The following is an 18,316-nucleotide window of genomic DNA, read 5'->3' as shown; positions in this document are numbered from 1 at the left end:
GCACTGCAGTGCGCTCTGTATAACAATTGTTAATATGCCGATCAGACCTGATACATATTTCCATCAACATACATTACAAGCAAATATTTTCTATAAACGAATAAACATTGTTGATAACAAAATAAATGAATGATTATTCAAATAGGTGAGCATTACGCTATTGTATGTTGACACAAAAATACTTCTGAGGTGACATCAACTGAATTACGCGATGACACACTCTGAAACACATCTACAATGACAATAACTATTATTACTTACGGAGTTATTAACACACAGAAATACCACACATGGAAAAACAGACTTTTGAGGAATAAACAAGCCAGGAAAACTCTGTATAACTCTGTTACTGGAGCTGCTGAGATGAAAACTCTCTGCGCATGCACCAGACAAGTCTGAACAAGTTGACGCGCACATGCGCGAGGCAGGGAATTTTGTACAGTGCCATCGAGTGCCAAAACCGGTTAAAACGCGAAAGGCGAAGCTTGAATTTACGGGTATGTCCCTCTTTGGCTAATGTACTTTCAAGATGGAGGGGCAACATGGCGACCACCATTAGATCCCATTACCTTATGTATTTTCAATGGCATATTATAAACTTATGAGAATACTTTATTACTTGAAATAAGTAAATATACATTAATGAGCACATATATTTTTGAAAGAACTAAGTGTTTTTAGCTAAGAATAGACTAAAAAAGTTACACAGTGTAGCTTTAAATTAAAATTAGCTCAATAGGGAATTATGGGTATTAATATTTAGTTGTTTATGATTAATCATAACAGGTTATGATCAAATCATAAATCTCTAAAATCACCCAAAAGGGAAATACCTTACCTAGGTATTTATGCAATTTATGGTAAATGATAAATGGACTGCATTTATATAGCGCTTTTAACAGACCTATGGCCATCCAAAGCGCTTTACAATTGCCTCACATTCACCCATTCATACACTCATTCATACACTCATTCACACACTCATTCACACACTCATTCACACACCGACGGCAGTGTAAGCCATGCAAGGCTCATCCAGCTCATCTGGAGAAGCTGGGGTTAGGGGTCTTGCTCATGGACACCTCCACACTTGGTCAGGTGGAACCGGGGATCGAACCACCAACCTTCCAGTTTGTAGACAATCTACATGAACCACTGAGCCACTGCCACCCATATACAGGGAGTGCAGAATTATTAGGCAAGTTGTATTTTTGAGGATTAATTTTACAACATTAATAATTAAACAACAACCATGTTCTCAATGAACACAAAAAACTCATTAAAGGTCCCGTTCTTCGTGTTTTTTTGAAGCTTTGATTGTGTTTACAGTGTGCAATATAACATGTGTTCATATTTCGCGTGTAAAAAAACACAGTATTTTTCACACAATGTACTTATCTGTGTACCGCTGTTTCCACTGTCCTAAAAACGGCTGGTGATTTCCCTGTTCTATGAAGTCCCTCCTTCAGAAATACGTAACGAGTTCTGATTGTGCCAGCGCTTACCGTGTTGTAATTCGACCGCAGCTTAGCGCACGTGCCAGCAGTTCCTGTGTTGTGATTCGACAGCAGCTTAGCGCATGTTGGAAAGGTCACGCCTCTAAACGGAGAGATGGATGCGTTCAATAATCTCTACAGCGTCCCTGGGAAAGCCAAACAAAGGTGATTTGACTCCTGGATGAAAATAACAGCGTCTCGACGACATGGCGATAAACACACTCAACACAACAGTTCCTTTTCTCCACGCGACACGTCCGCTTCTCCACGTGGGACAGCAACAAGACCGCGCCCCCTTTTTCGCGTTTCTTTGTGGGCGGAGGTTAGTCTGTTCTACTGCTCTACTGACGTAATTATAGAAGGAAGTACCAGGATGTAGTCCAAGCCAGCCGTTCGCTGTAGGCTTTGAAAGGGAACTTCTGTTAAATAAAATATCTCGCTTGGCATTGAACTTTGAGCTTTATAATTTTACAGGTATTATTTATGCTCTAACAGCAACATTACACACCAACTAAAGTTTGAACAATGGGATCATGCGGAATGGGACCTTTAATATCAAAGCTGAATATTTTTGGAAGTAGTTTTTAGTTTTAGCTATTTTAGGGGGATATATGTGTGTGCAGGTGAACTGTGCATAATTATTAGGCAACTTAACAAAAAACTAAATTTATACCCATTTCAATTATTTATTTTTACCAGTGAAACCAATATAACATCTCAACATTCACAAATATACATTTCTGACATTCAAAAACCAAACAAAAACAAATCAGTGACCAATATAGCCACCTTTCTTTGCAAGGACACTCAAAAGCCTGCCATCCATGGATTCTGTCAGTGTTTTGATCTGTTCACCATCAACATTGCGTGCAGCAGCAACCACAGCCTTCCAGACACTGTTCAGAGAGGTGTACTGTTTTCCCTCCTTGTAAATCGCACATTTGATGATGGACCACAGGTTCTCAATGGGGTTCAGATCAGGTGAACAAGGAGGCCATATCATTAGATTTTCTTCTTTTATACCCTTTCTTGCCAGCCACGCTGTGGAGTACTTGGACGCGTGTGATGGAGCATTGTCCTGCATGAAAATCGTGTTTTTCTTGAAGGATGCAGACTTCTTCCTGTACCACTGCTTGAAGAAGGTGTCTTCCAGAAACTGGCAGTAGGACTGGGAGTTGAGCTTGACTCCATCCTCAACCCAAAAAGGCCCCACAAGCTCATCTTTGATGATACCAGCCCAAACCAGTACTCCACCTCCACCTTGCTGGCGTCTGAGTCGGACTGGAGCTCTCTGCCCTTTACCAATCCAGCCACGGGCCCATCCATCTGGCCCATCAAGACTCACTCTCATTTCATCAGTCCATAAAACCTTAGAAAAATCAGTCTTGAGATATTTCTTGGCCCAGTCTTGGCCCAGTCCATTTTGCCAAAGGAAAGGAAGTTGCCTAATAATTATACACACCTGATATAGGGTGTTGATGTCATTAGACCACACCCCTTCTCATTACAGAGATGCACATCACCTAATATGCTTAATTGGTAGTAGGCTTTCCAGCCTATACAGCTTGGAGTAAGACAACATGCATAACGAGGATGATGTGGTCAAAATACTAATTTGCCTAATAATTCTGCACTCCCTGTATATATGGTTAACAACAATTGATTGCAATTAACTACGGATATATATTAAATCTTTACAAAATAACCTTTAAAGAATTGATTCAAAATTCATCTGATCCGTTCGTCTAACGAATGAGCAGTACAATCTTTTATCATCTCTCCCAAAGTTTATTCTTTCTACCAAATCTTCGGGAAGATTATCCGTCTGGACACAAAGGATAAACTTTCCGAACTAGTAGGATATTAGTTAAAGCAGTCAAAGATACTTATAAGAGCTCGTAGCTAGATCTGAACATTTAAAGTGACTCCGTCTTGGGAGCGGCAACAATGACAATCAACGTGGATATAATGGTTTTAAAATTGATACTACGATTACATACGACTAAAAGAATACATGTATAAACAGAATAACGAAAAGTAACGAAAGAAACATCCATCACACTCAACACTGGTGTACCACAGGGCTGTGTGCTAAGTCCGTTTCTCTACTCCCTCTTCACCGCCGACTGCAAGCCTGTGTATGGATCTAATTCTATCGTCAAGTTTGCGGACGACACTACGGTGATTGGGCTCATCAGCAACAACGATGAGACTGCCTATCGGGAGGAGATCCAGCACCTGGCCACATGGTGCGCTGATAATAACCTGCTCCTCAACACCACCAAAACGAAGGAGCTCATCGTGGACTTCAGGAAGGAGTCAAGAGGCACACACGACACCATCCACATCAATGGAATGGCTGTTGAACGTGTCTCCAGTTTCAAGTTCCTGGGGATCCACATCTCGGCGGACATGTCGTGGACGACCAACACCTCCAGCCTGGTCAAGAAGGCTCACCAGCGCCTCTTCTTCCTGAGGACACTGAGGAAGAATCAGCTCTCCTCGGCTATCCTGGTGAACTTCTATCGCTGCGCAATAGAAAGCATCCTGATCAACTGTGTGGCAGTATGGTATGGGAGCTGCTCTGTTGCGGAGCGCAAGGCACTGCAGCGGGTGGTGAAAACTGCCCAGCGCATCACAGGGACTCCACTGCCTGCCATCGAGCACATCCAGAGGAAACGCTGCCTGCATCGAGCTCGCAGCATCCTCAAGGACTCCTCTCACCCAGCCCACAGACTGTTTTCTCTCCTGCCCTCCGGCAGGCGTTTCAGGATCCACCGGACCAGGACCAGCAGACTAAAGAACAGTTTTTTCCCCAGAGCTGTCTCTTTATTGAACTCAAACCCCCGTTGATCCACTTCCCTCATAAACTGATAACTCTCCTACCTCACATCTTCCTTCACTTTGTTATTTGCACTACCGACTGTTTATCACAGTAACAACTGTTTACATATGCATCTTGCACTGCCATATCTTAACTGGATTATGCTCATTTGCACTGCCGACTGTATTTATAGTACCAATGTTTACATTTGCATCTTGCACTGTACTTCTAACTGTAATATGCAACCACTTTCCACTGCACTTTACACTTTTTTTTTTTTCCGGATAGCTCTGTCCATAATTTATTGCACTACCCTAATCCACTGCTATTCCTCATATTAGCCTAGCATATTATTGTATACCTCTATTTGTAAAATTCTGTTTATAGTAATAGCCATCTGTATATTGTATTCATAGTACATATTCACCTGTAAATTCTGTTTATAGTAATAGCCATCTGTATATTTATTCACTGTACATATTCACCTGTAAATTCAGTTCTGTTTATAGTAGTAACGTCTCTCTATTTATACATATTTATACATATTCAGTACATATCCATGTCCTGCACTTACGCATCCATTGTATATCCTGCACTTGCTGCTATTGCACTTCTGGTTAGACCTAAACTGCATTTCGTTGCCTTGTACTTGTACTTGTGTAATGACAATAAAGTTGAATCTAATCTAATCTAATCTAAGAGGATGAGGAGAAAAGAAAGAAAGAAGAGAAAGGGAAAAGGGTAGAGAAGGGTCCGGAATGGCAATTTCACAAAACATATCCATAGCGAGCCAGCAAAGAACATTATCACCTTAAGTAGAATATCTTAACGCATCTAAATTTCGATAGAATTTATACTTGCATGGTTCTTTGTGCTGAGAATAAAATAATGCGTGTGAGTCCTCTCAGAGTGTCTTTATGCTGGACCCTAATTTATATGCAAAGCTAAGAAAGATAGAGGCATCTCGGATGTTCCCTGTAATCAACTCATCTTTGATCCTGTCCAGGCCGACTCCAGATGCTACAATCTTTATCAAACAAACACAATGATTTATCTGTCATCCACCTGAGATTGATTGGAATGTTATTTTTTTATTACTTGGCCCATCCGATCGGTGGATATAAGCACAAACCGTGCAACACACACACACACACACACACACACACACACACACACACACACACACACACACACACACACACACACACACACACACACACACACCACACACACACACCACACACCACACACCACACACCACACACCACACACCACACACACACACCACACACACACACACACACACACACACACACACACACACACACACACACACACACACACACACACACACACACACACACACACACACACACACACACACACACACACACACACACACACACACACACACACACACACACACACACACACACACACGGTTTTCATGTTTTATGGGGACTTTCCATAGGCGTAATGGTTTTTATACCGTATATTCTATCCCCCTACACTGCCCCTGGCTCTAAACCTACCCATCACACACACACACACACACTGCCCCTACCCCTAAACCTACCCATCACACACACACACACACTGCCCCTACCCCTAAACCTACCCATCACACACACACACACACACACACACACTGCCCCTGCCCTTAAACCTACCCATCACACACACACATACACACACACACACACACACACACACACTGCCTACCCATCACAGGAGACATTCTGCATTTTTAGATTTTCAAAAATGTATGTAATCCTGTGTTGTGTTAGTGGCACGAGTCGGTGGGCGGGGCTACAGAATCAGCCGTTGTTCTTCTTCTGTTGAGGCGGTGTTTCATTACACTCTGACATCATAGCCTGGCACATTCTACGATCGATTGTTTGCTGGGCCTGGTGTCAATCAAAGCTTTTCTTTGACTAACTGAGGACGTTTTCAGCTCTGAAACTTGCTGGATATTCTTATATTACCATGACCTTTTATATATCAAAAGGTCAAGGGAAAGTTGATTTCTCAATTCATGACCCCTTTAATCTTCCCAACCTAGCAACCATGTACATGTGCGCTATCTGCACTAAGAAAAAGAATAAAAAAACAGACAAATATGTATGTTACAGTTTAGCGATCTCCAGTGCAATATTTTGTTCAAATTAAAGTGCATTACAGCCAGTCTGTGTTCCTTCACTGAATAAATGCACAAATGCATTCAACCTCTGTGGCACAAATGCAATTATTGGAATCAATATTAGGAATTTCACTCTTTTAGTTTTTGAGAGATGCTTCTTAAGCTTTTCATAATGTGGAGAGTAAGTTCCAATATATGATTGGAACTTGATGTTCTCTTGATTTGTTTGAGTAATAATTACGATTACAACAGCTATATGCTTCTATGACAGCTCCTCATTTTCCTGTATTGTCCTCATATGATCAGCAGTGGCTCCAGACCTCCTGTTGTTTTCTCTCGCTCTCTCTTTCTCTCTGGGTTACTGTGTTTCTGTGTTCCTCCCTGAGGGGTATGTGGTTGTGCTGCTGTTAAACAGACCACCAACTGTTTTTCACTCCTTCACTCTCACTCTCTTTCGCCCCTCTTTATCTCCTTCTCTTTCTCCTTTTGGGAGAGAAAAATAATTGTTGTGCCTGTTTTGAGGAATAACGAAGGGTCTGGGGGCCAGCGCTTGTTTTTTTTATGTTGTTTTACTCCAAAATGAGACCCACAGACAGGGCTTTGTTTCAATTTTTTACTGGCAAGATCTTTCTTAAGCAGTGATTGTGTCTCTCATGGCCAAATATACATTGTAATACATAAAAAATACCACATGACACAAGGACTTCAGTAAACATTTTTGAGTTGCCACAAATCATTGAATAAAAAAGTTACAAATTACTTATATGAAACCATTGTTTCATGAAAATGCTTCTTACAATCAATACAAACTTACAAAATTTGCACTGAAGGTAATAATATCCCCTCTTTTTTTGCATTGTGTCTTCTAGGCTAAACAAAATAAACAGAAAGTGAGAGAGAGGCAGTGTTCTGTGGGCACAGAAGAGCCGATCGTTCTGAAGGTGGAAGAAGAGCCAAAAGCTGCCATGCCAGTCCTGCAGAGACAGGACTCAGGTCAGTGCAGCATCAAAGGCATCCTGAAAAGGGGCCGCTCAACCAGTCTGGATGCTGAACCCGCCGAGCTGGAGCGGATCACAACTCCTGACATCAAAACCTGCAAGGAGCTGACTGTTTCTGATGGAAAGAAGACCAAGGATGAAAAGGTTGAGGATGATGAGGAGGAAGAGGAAGATGGAGACGAGAGGAGGCTGCAGAGAGAGGAAAGCAGCTCGAGTGAGACTTCTTGCACTCCTTCCCTAGATTCTTTGGACAAAACACGGTCCATCTCCCAATCTGAAGAGGGGGAGGAGCTAGACAGCAGCCTGGATGGGAGCATGAGCTCCTCCCTCAAAGAGAGGTATGATGGGAAAGGGAAAGGGAGTTTTAATGTTTAAAGTCCCCCTGTGGTGAAAATCATGTTTTAATGTTGTTGTTGTTTATATGTCTATGTGGTGTTTTTAATGTGCTTTAAGACAAACTATGTGCAAATTCAGTATTATTATTATTTTTTTGTTAAAGCCAGTTCATGACCCCTTTAACATGAACTGGAGTATGTCAGAAAATAAAATAAAGAATCAAAGTATTTATAGAAGATTTACCCATTTAAACTGGTTTAAAAGTATAGTGTATTATAAGTAAGCTTGCCAGAAAATATGACGCATAAACTTTCTTTTAGTTTATTTACACAGACAGGTAGCCTATATTGACTTTAGCACTACCCAAATCAAACCCAATGTCAAACTTTCAAGACTATCAAGTTTATAAATGACCAACTTCTAAAAAGAAATATAGGCTAGTTGTCTTTAAAGAAATACTCACTTATATGATATAAGTGAGCATTCTTTTTAGCGTTGGAGCCGCTGCTGTGACGCTGTACAAACGCTTCCAGTGTAAATACTCTTGTATACTCACTGCAGCTTCAGTGACGTGAAGCTCACGCACTGCTCACGCTTGAAGTGGAACAGCCGTGAGATGGCGAATGGGAACATGGTTTATGTAACATTAGCAATACATTATTAGCTGTTTGATAAGCAAAAGGCTAATCATATTAAAGAGCACCTATCATGGCATTTAAAATGTTCCAAATATTGTTTTAGAAGTCCCCAACAACAGTTTTGCATGCATGCAATGACAAAAAAGACTTTAGTTTTCTTATAATATGCATTTATTTTTACCTGTTTTGACAGCGATTCTCAAATGATTCCTTTAGTGAATCACTTTTCAAAACCCCGCCTTTACGTGACGCTAATCTGCGGTGATTGGTCAGATGACCCAGTCAGTTGTGATTGGTATAGTCTGTGCAGATATTTTCGGAAACGGAACGCCCATCAAAGTCTTATAATGACAGTAATTTGTTAATATGTGTCAGGAGTTATGAATATGAAAACCGCGTCGGTACTGTTTGATTGTAATATGAGCCTCAGCTGATCTCATTCATAAAAAAACTCCTCACGAAGACTCACGACAAATCAACATCCCTCAGGGCTTTTAGTTCAAAAGTGTGCAGATGAGGAGACCTATTGATAGATTCTCATATGTCTGTGTCAAATTTCTAAACAGAGGAGTATTTTTTATTCAATACTTCCTCAAAATGGGCAGAAATAGCCTAATCATGAGCGATTGAGTCTCTTGTGTGTTGTTTTCAATTCATACTGGCAGCCGGAGGGCGCTCTGTGCACATGTAATCCATATATGGTACAGACAGACGAAGAAGATACCATGTGCCATAATAAAAGTCCATAATAAAAGCTTCCTGAGATCGCGAAACATACATTTGACGACTAATAATAAACACTCAATCGCGACGATGTATGGTTTGTCTTCAAGCCACCTAGTCTTCAAATGCTCATCCTTGGGCAGATGAAAAAAGTTTGCTTTTGAGTCGCACTTCAGAACACAGCGTCTCGTGGCCATGATGTTTTCTAGTTTTCACTGGCGTCTTGGAGCGCAATAAGTGGGCGTATCGTATTCAAATAACTTGACAAGTTGACGTCAACTAGTCAGAGAAAAAGCTTCGGTCTTCTAACGATTCTTAAAAATGACTCCGAGTCGACTCTTACTTTTGAAAGAAAATAACTATATATACGGTGCACTGTCATATTTCAAGCTATCACAGGATGTTTTTGTTCACTTAGATCTATGTTACACACTACATGAAAGGTAAATTTCAAAATTCCATGATAGGTGCTCTTTAATTACCGTTATATGTCCGACGATGTAAAGAGCGATACCATTGTGCATTGTGCAGCTATGGCGTTTGGTGATCAAAGATGAGTTTTAATAGCCTGGTCTTACCAGACTCTCGTACATTTCATTTGTGCAGAGAGTCTGGCCACTCTCCATTGACAAGCGTTTACTTCCTTGAAGGCGGGAACTCTGTTGAAGTTTAAAGCTATTGGATTTGCTCAGAGTCACTCTGATCTGCCATAACCAACAGCTAACGTTTGTTCGTGACGCATGTCATGCGCCATTCGCCTTTGATTCTCACATTGAAGTCCGCAAATAAATGTGCACACCACCTCAGTGATAAAACCTTGTGCATTCGGATTGTGATTTCTTCACGGTGGCGGGGAGAGTTTTGTGATCAGGAACGCGCTGCACTCGTGGTCCGTAACATGATTGTACATGCTGTAAATATGCTGTCATATGCTTGGTATGATAAGAATAAATGCTACCGTAAATAACAGCCCAATTCAAATGTTTACGTGCTTTTCTTCTTTTTATTTTTTTAAGTCTAGAAATGCATCCAAATTACAGCGCACGCAACCGCACGGTGCTCTGCAGTTGTCAAAAATGGTATATTCTGGTCAAAGATATAGATAAGATATAAGATATGTTCTTGAAAACTCAGAGATGTGGATTCGGAGAGCAATTCAATTATCACACGACCTTGGTGTTTGTCTAAAACAGTCGGTAATTCGGCCGGGGATTTTAACGTGGATGGTGGGAGACGGACGGCTTCAGCAACTCCTTCACCACTAATGGAGCGAGCTGGTAAATCAAACTTTTCCTGGACCACAACATCATGGCCACCAACAAAACTCAGCAAAGATTGTTCTTGCTCTGGTTTTAACTTCTGGATATTCGGCAGCGGTGCCAGGAATGAATGGCTTCACTCGCTTCTTTTCTCCGCCGCCATTACTGAACTACATCTCAAACTAGCGCACAACATCAACGTCATCGCTCTCAGCCACTCCCTCTGTTCGCTGATTGGACCGGTAACATTTTTTTCGGAGAAAACATAAGACTATACAGCAATCCCAGATGGAGTACTGAAGGAAAATTAAAATTGAGCGGAAGTACGTAGGAGGGCGGAGTCAGGTTAGAGTTTTAAGGGATACAATTATTGACTACAGGGGGACTTTAACAGCATTCATGTAACTCAAACAGTAGAGCATGGCTCTAGCAACGCCAATGTCATAGGTTTGATTCTCAGGAAATACATGAACTGTTAATATGTATGCAACAGAAGTTGCTTTGGATAAAATCATCTGCCAGATGCATTAATGAAACTGTTATGATTGATGCTGATTATTTGTTTATAAGTCTGATAATTGGTTTATTGTTGCTTTTGACAATAATTAATCAGTTGACTGCAAGAATAAAAACACATGTTATGAATATTAGAAGAAGAAGAATGATAATAATATCTATTGATATTTATTATTTTATAATATTTATTTACTCCTTGTTGCAATTTTATTTTTTAAAAAAGAAAAAGAAATATATATAATTATTTTTTGTTTGTTTGTTTTTTGAGTAGTTCAAAGTGCAATGCATAGAAAAGTTTGAATATCGGTATTCATCGAATATTGATCGCAAATATCTGTTAAATAGACTATTAGTATATCTCCTGGGTTTGAACCTACATCTCCTTCATGTGCACCAAGGAACGACATGCACTTCTAAGTTTTTACCTTTTACTCAGCTTTGAAAAAAAAAAAAAAGTAATTGAAGGGATGTTTGTTATACTGATGACACAGTCTAAGCACAGAAGCTTCTTAAGTGGAAAGTTCACTTTCTATGTCTGTTTTTGTAATATGTTCCCTCTACATTTGGCAGGTTGGCAGAGTTTAAGAGTGGTGAAGATGATTGCCGGGGCAAGATAAAGAAGAATAAACACTCCGATGTGGTCCAGGCTTCCCTGGCTGACCGTTACTCCCAGCTGCAGGAAAGTGAAAAAGCCTGGAAGAGGAAGGTACCCCCCCCCCCCCCCCCCACACACTCTTTGAAACAGCTACCACTTTTTCGTGTCAGTAGCAGAGAAAAATGGGCTGAATTAACCTATTAACCTCTCATAAAACTTTTCACAGTGCACATTGTGTGCAGTTTGGGGTTCATGCAATGTCCATGTTGGTTGGCTATAGGGTTGAGACAGCATGAAACAATAGACCACAGAAGAAGCTCTCCTGATGTGAGGAGCTGTTTGTGGAATGGTGAATCCACTGGGAAGGGTGGGGCAGGAAGACTTTGTTTCCAGTGCTGAATCAGCAAGTTCCTCAGCTTGGCTGTCCTGCTGAGAAGGGGTGTGAACATAGGGGGAGGATTTCTACTCAGTTTCCATTTCCTGAAATGTGATATGCATTTAGTGTCATGCATTCCCAGTACAAACATTTAAACCTACACATAAATATGGAGAAGTGTGTTTCCCCTCTTGCTTTAAAAGCCATTGTTTGTTCATGCAAAAATTATTTACTTGGATAAATGTAATATAATAGCAATAGCAATTTCAATTTCTATTTTAGTTTTAGAGAAGAACAATCTGATATCTAAGCATTTTTTATAAAATTGTGCCAGCATCCATTGTTCATCTGTGCACACACACTCCAAGGCCCTATCCCAAATGGCAAACATCATAGACTACTTTTGTTATGCTTTTTGGTGTGTGTGTTTTTTTAGGGGCCAAGCACCGAAGGTGCGAAGGCACCTATTGAAACCGTTCCCGTTCCTATTATTATTAGGGGCCAAGCACCGAAGGTGCGAAGGCACCTATTGAAACCGTTCCCGTTCCTATTATTATTATTAGGGGCCAAGCACCGAAGGTGCGAAGGCACCTATTGAAACCGTTCCCGTTCTTATTATTAGGGGCCAAGCACCGAAGGTGCGAAGGCACCTATTGAAACCGTTCCCGTTCCTATTTATTCATCTTCTTCTTCTTCCGCCACGAAGTCTATGGCAGCCCATAGAACCGTATGGTAAAAAGTTATGAAATTTGGCACACTAATAGAGGACAGTCTGAAATGTCACCATAGCAAATTTTGAGTCTCTAACTCAATCCCTCTAGCGCCACCATCAGTCCAAAATTAGACTCATGTTTATGCTAATAACTTTTGAACCATAAGGGCTAGAAACGAAATTCTTTTTTCCTCTGATTCCTTGGCTCAAGACATTTCGATTGCACCCTATGACGTCATTTTCCGTCATAATAATTTTCCCGCCATTTTTAATTAACCGAAAAACCTACTTTTGCGAACTCGTCCTAGACGGTTCATCCGATTTGCACGAAAATTTAACCAGATCATCTTCAGACCATGCTGACAAAAAATCTTGCAAATCAAGTTGATTCGTCAAATCATTTGCGATAAACGCGCAAACAAATTTTATGTAGCGGTTGCAAAAGCACTCTTAAGGCAATATCTCCGCAACGCTTTATCGTATTCAAACCAAACTTGGTACATGTCATCACAAGCATGACTTGAGGCAACATGCAGTGTTTCGGCGCAGCGCCACCTACTGGTCCGGAGATACAAAAAATGGCTGTTTTTGCTTATAACTTTTGAACCGTTTGTCCAAAAATCATAAAAGTGGTCTCGTTAGATTCAGGACGGCATGCCGAGTCGTCTGATATTCAATTTTACCATATCGCCCATTTTGGCTGTCGGCCATTTTGAATTATGTGCTAAAATGCTATATTTTACAAATGCATTAGTGTATTGTTACTAAACTCGGTATGTGACTTCCACTCCATGCCCTGAAGGTACTCAAAAAGTTTTGGGGCAGTGCCACCTTGTGGTCAAAAGTTATAACAAACTTGACAAAAATGCTAATAACTTTTGATTTAATTAGCTTAGTATAATGAAACTGGTCATAATACATTCATTGGCTCATGCCGATTCAATTGCATCCTATGACGTCATTTTCGGTTATGATAATTTCCCCGCCATATTTAATTTTCCAAAAAACCTACTTTTGCGAACTCGTCCTAGACGGTTTGTCCGATTTGCACGAAAATTGAACCAGATCATCTTCAGACCATGCTGACAAAAAATCTTGCAAATCAAGTTGATTCGTCAAATCGTTTTTGATAAACGTGCACACAAATTTTACGTAGCGGTTGCAAAAACACTCATAAGGCTATATCTCTACAACGCTTTATCGTATTCAATCCAAACTTGGTACATGTCATCACAAGCATGACTTGAGGCAACATGCAGTGTTTCGGCGCAGCGCCACCTACTGGTCCGGAGATACAAAAAATGGCTGTTTTTGCTTATAACTTTTGAACTGTTTGTCCAAAAATCATATCTTCCGCACCATGCTTTGAAGGTACTCAAAACGTTTTGGGGCAGTGCCACCTTGTGGTCAGAGGTTATAACAAAATTTACAAACATGCTAATAACTTTTGATTAAATTAGCCTAGTTTAATGAAACTGGTCATAATACAGTCATTGGCTCATGCCGAGAACAGAGATACTATTTTTTCCATATTTGGTCAAACATCCTGTCCTCAATGTTCTTATTTGATCAAAACCTACTTTTTCAAACTCATCCTAGACCGTTTGTCCAATTTCCACCAAAATCGAATCGTATCATCTTCAGACTGTGTCAACAAAAAGTTAGGGATTTTGCATCAATAGATGAAACCATTTTTGTAAACCGCAACGACGAAGTTGAGCCATTATGCCAAAATGACTCTTGAGGCTGTATCTCTGCAATGCTTTGACATATTGGCATCAAACTTTGCATGTGTCATTGTTCCCTTATTCTGACCACACCACATCAATTTCGTATCTGTGCCACCTATTGGTCAAAAGTGATAAACCATTAACTTACATTATCAGTGACTCAATATATGATATTTCAGCCATTTTGCCTAATCTTCTTAAACTGTATAATTGTTAATTGTTGCAGTTGGTCTGACACTCTCAGACTACAATGCATTTTCAGCCTTTTGCTTCAAATCATCTTAAAACGTGATTAATTGCTCATTGCTCCTGTTGATCTGACACTGCCAGCCATTTTGGCATGTCTTGTCTTCTTCTTTGCGCTTGGCCCCGGTATTGCTGCTTGCAGCTATATTTATTATTCATCTTCTTCTTCTTCTTCTTCTTCCGCCACGAAGTCTATGGCAGCCCATAGAACCGTATGGTAAAAAGTTGTGAAATTTGGCACACTAATAGAGGACAGTCTGAAATGTCACCGTAGCAAATTTGGAGTCTCAAACTCAATCCCTCTAGCGCCACCATCAGTCCAAAATTTGACTCATGTTTATGCTAATAACTTTTGAACCATACGGGCTAGAAACAAAAATCTTGTTTCCTCTGATTCCTTGGCTCAAGACGATTCCATTGCACCCTATGACGTCATTTTCCGTCATAAAAATTTTCCCGCCATTTTGAATTTTCCGAAAAACCTACTTTTACGAACTCGTCCTAGACGGTTCATCCGATTTGCACGAAAATTTAACCAGATCATCTTCAGACCATGCTGACAAAAAATCTTGCAAATCAAGTTGATTCGTCAAATCATTTGCGATAAACGCGCAAACAAATTTTACGTAGCGGTTGCAAAAACACTCTTAAGGCAATATCTCCGCAACGCTTTATCGTATTCAAACCAAACTTGGTACATGTCATCACAAGCATGACTTGAGGCAACATACAGCGTTTCGGCGCAGCGCCACCTACTGGTCCGGAGATACGAAAAAATGCAATTTTTGCTTATAACTTCTGAACTGTTTGTCCAAAAATTATAAAAGTGGTCTCGTTACATTCAGGACGGCATGCCGAGTCGTCTGATATTCAATTTTACCATATCGGCCATTTTGGCTGTCGGCCATTTTGAATTTTGTCAAAAAATGCTATATTTTACAAATGCATTAGTGTATTGTTACTAAACTCGGTATGTGACTTCCATGCCATGCCCTGAAGGTACTCAAAAAGTTTTAGGGCAGTGCCACCTAGTGGTCAAAAGATATAACAAACTTGACAAAAATGCTAATAACTTTTGATTAAATTAGCCTAGTATAATGAAACTGGTCATAATAGAGTCATTGGCTCATGCCGATTCAATTGCACCCTATGATGTCATTTTCGGTTATGATAATTTCCCCGCCATTTTTAATTTTCCAAAAAACCTACTTTTGCGAACTCGTCCTAGACAGTTCATCCGATTTGCACGAAAATTGAACCATATCATCTTCAGACCATGCTGACAAAAAATCTTGCAAATCAAGTTGATTTGTCAAATCGTTTTTGATAAACGCGCACACAAATTTTGCGTAGCGGTTGCAAAAACACTCATAAGCCTATATCTCCACAACGCTTTATCATATTCAAACCAATCTTGGTATATGTCATCACAAGCATGACCTGAGGCAACATGCAGCGTTTCGGTGCAGCGCCACCTACTGGTCCGGAGATACAAAAAATGGCTATTTTTGCTTATAACTTTTGAACTGTTTGTCCAAAAATCATGTCTTCCGCACCATGCTTTGAAGGTACTCAAAAAGTTTTGGGGCAGTGCCACCTTGTGGTCAGAGGTTATAACAAAATTTACAAACATGCTAATAACATTTGATTAAATTAGCCTAGTTTAATGAAACTGGTCATAATACATTTATTGGCTCATGCCGAGAACATAGATACTAATTTTGCCATATTTGGTCAAACATCCTGTCCTCAATGTTCTTATTTGATCAAAATCTACTTTTTCAAACTCATCCTAGACCGTTTGTCCAATTTCCACCAAAATTGAATCGTATCATCTTCAGACTGTGTCAACAAAAAGTTAGGGATTTTGCATCAATAGATGAAACTGTTTTTGTAAACCGCAGCGACAAATTTGAGGCATGATGCCAAAATGACTCTTGAGGCTGTATCTCTGCAATGCTTTGACATATTGGCATCAAACTTTGCATGTGTCATTGTTCCCTTATTCTGACCACACCACATCAATTTCGTAACTGTGCCACCTATTGGTCAAAAGTGATAAACCATTAACTTATATTATCAGTGACTCTGTATATGATATTTCAGCCATTTTGCCTAATCTTCTTAAACTGTATAATTGTTCATTGATGCAGTTGGTCTGACACTGTCAGACTACAATGCATTTTTCAGCCTTTTGCCTAAAATCATCTTAAAACGTGATTAATTGCTCATTGCTCCAGTTGATCTGACACTGCCAGCCATTTTGGCATGTCTTGTCTTCTTCTTTGCGCTTGGCCCCGGTATTGCTGCTTGCAGCTATATTTATTATTAGGGGCCAAGCACCGAAGGTGCGAAGGCACCTATTGAAACCGTTCCCGTTCTTATTATTATTATTAGGGGCCAAGCACCGAAGGTGCGAAGGCACCTATTGAAACCGTTCCCGTTCTTATTATTAGGGGCCAAGCACCGAAGGTGCGAAGGCACCTATTGAAACCGTTCCCGTTCCTATTATTATTATTATTCATCTTCTTCTTCTTCTTCTTCCGCCACGAAGTCTATGGCAGCCCATAGAACCGTATGGTAAAAAGTTATGAAATTTGGCACACTAATAGAGGACAGTCTGAAATGTCACCATAGCAAATTTTGAGTCTCTAACTCAATCCCTCTAGCGCCACCATCAGTCCAAAATTAGACTCATGTTTATGCTAATAACTTTTGAACCATAAGGGCTAGAAACGAAATTCTTTTTTCCTCTGATTCCTTGGCTCAAGCCATTTCGATTGCACCCTATGACGTCATTTTCCGTCATAATAATTTTCCCGCCATTTTTAATTAACCGAAAAACCTACTTTTGCGAACTCGTCCTAGACGGTTCATCCGATTTGCACGAAAATTGAACCAGATCATCTTCAGACCATGCTGACAAAAAATCTTGCAAATCAAGTTGATTCGTCAAATCATTTGCGATAAACGCGCAAACAAATTTTACGTAGCGGTTGCAAAAGCACTCTTAAGGCAATATCTCCGCAACGCTTTATCGTATTCAAACCAAACTTGGTACATGTCATCACAAGCATGACTTGAGGCAACATGCAGTGTTTCGGCGCAGCGCCACCTACTGGTCCGGAGATACAAAAAATGGCTGTTTTTGCTTATAACTTTTGAACCGTTTGTCCAAAAATCATAAAAGTGGTCTCGTTACATTCAGGACGGCATGCCGAGTCGTCTGATATTCAATTTTACCATATCGGCCATTTTGGCTGTCGGCCATTTTGAATTATGTGCTAAAATGCTATATTTTACAAATGCATTAGTGTATTGTTACTAAACTCGGTATGTGACTTCCACTCCATGCCCTGAAGGTACTCAAAAAGTTTTGGGGCAGTGCCACCTTGTGGTCAAAAGTTATAACAAACTTGACAAAAATGCTAATAACTTTTGATTTAATTAGCTTAGTATAATGAAACTGGTCATAATACATTCATTGGCTCATGCCGATTCAATTGCACCCTATGACGTCATTTTCGGTCATGATAATTTCCCCGCCATATTTAATTTTCCAAAAAACCTACTTTTGCAAACTCGTCCTAGACGGTTTGTCCGATTTGCACGAAAATTGAACCAGATCATCTTCAGACCATGCTGACAAAAAATCTTGCAAATCAAGTTGATTCGTCAAATCGTTTTTGATAAACGTGCACACAAATTTTACGTAGCGGTTGCAAAA

At 40.2% G+C, this 18,316-nt stretch overlaps 1 protein-coding gene across 1 annotated transcript in view; it reads left to right on the top strand.

Moving 5' to 3' along the window:
• Window positions 1-18,316, top strand: part of svild (supervillin d) — a 153,683-nt gene that overhangs the window by 30,523 nt on the left and 104,844 nt on the right. The window contains exons 5-6 of the mRNA XM_079846082.1: window positions 7,330-7,796; window positions 11,501-11,636. Of these exons, the coding sequence (XP_079702208.1) occupies window positions 7,330-7,796; window positions 11,501-11,636 (603 nt within the window). The remainder of the gene's footprint in view (window positions 1-7,329; window positions 7,797-11,500; window positions 11,637-18,316) is intronic.

Source organism: Gobio gobio (genome assembly GCF_949357685.1).
Source record: "Gobio gobio genome assembly, chromosome: 20".
In the NCBI taxonomy this organism is placed as follows: domain Eukaryota; kingdom Metazoa; phylum Chordata; class Actinopteri; order Cypriniformes; family Gobionidae; genus Gobio; species Gobio gobio.
The sequence above is the reverse complement of the archived record's forward strand: the minus strand, read 5'-3'. Positions and strand labels throughout refer to the sequence as shown.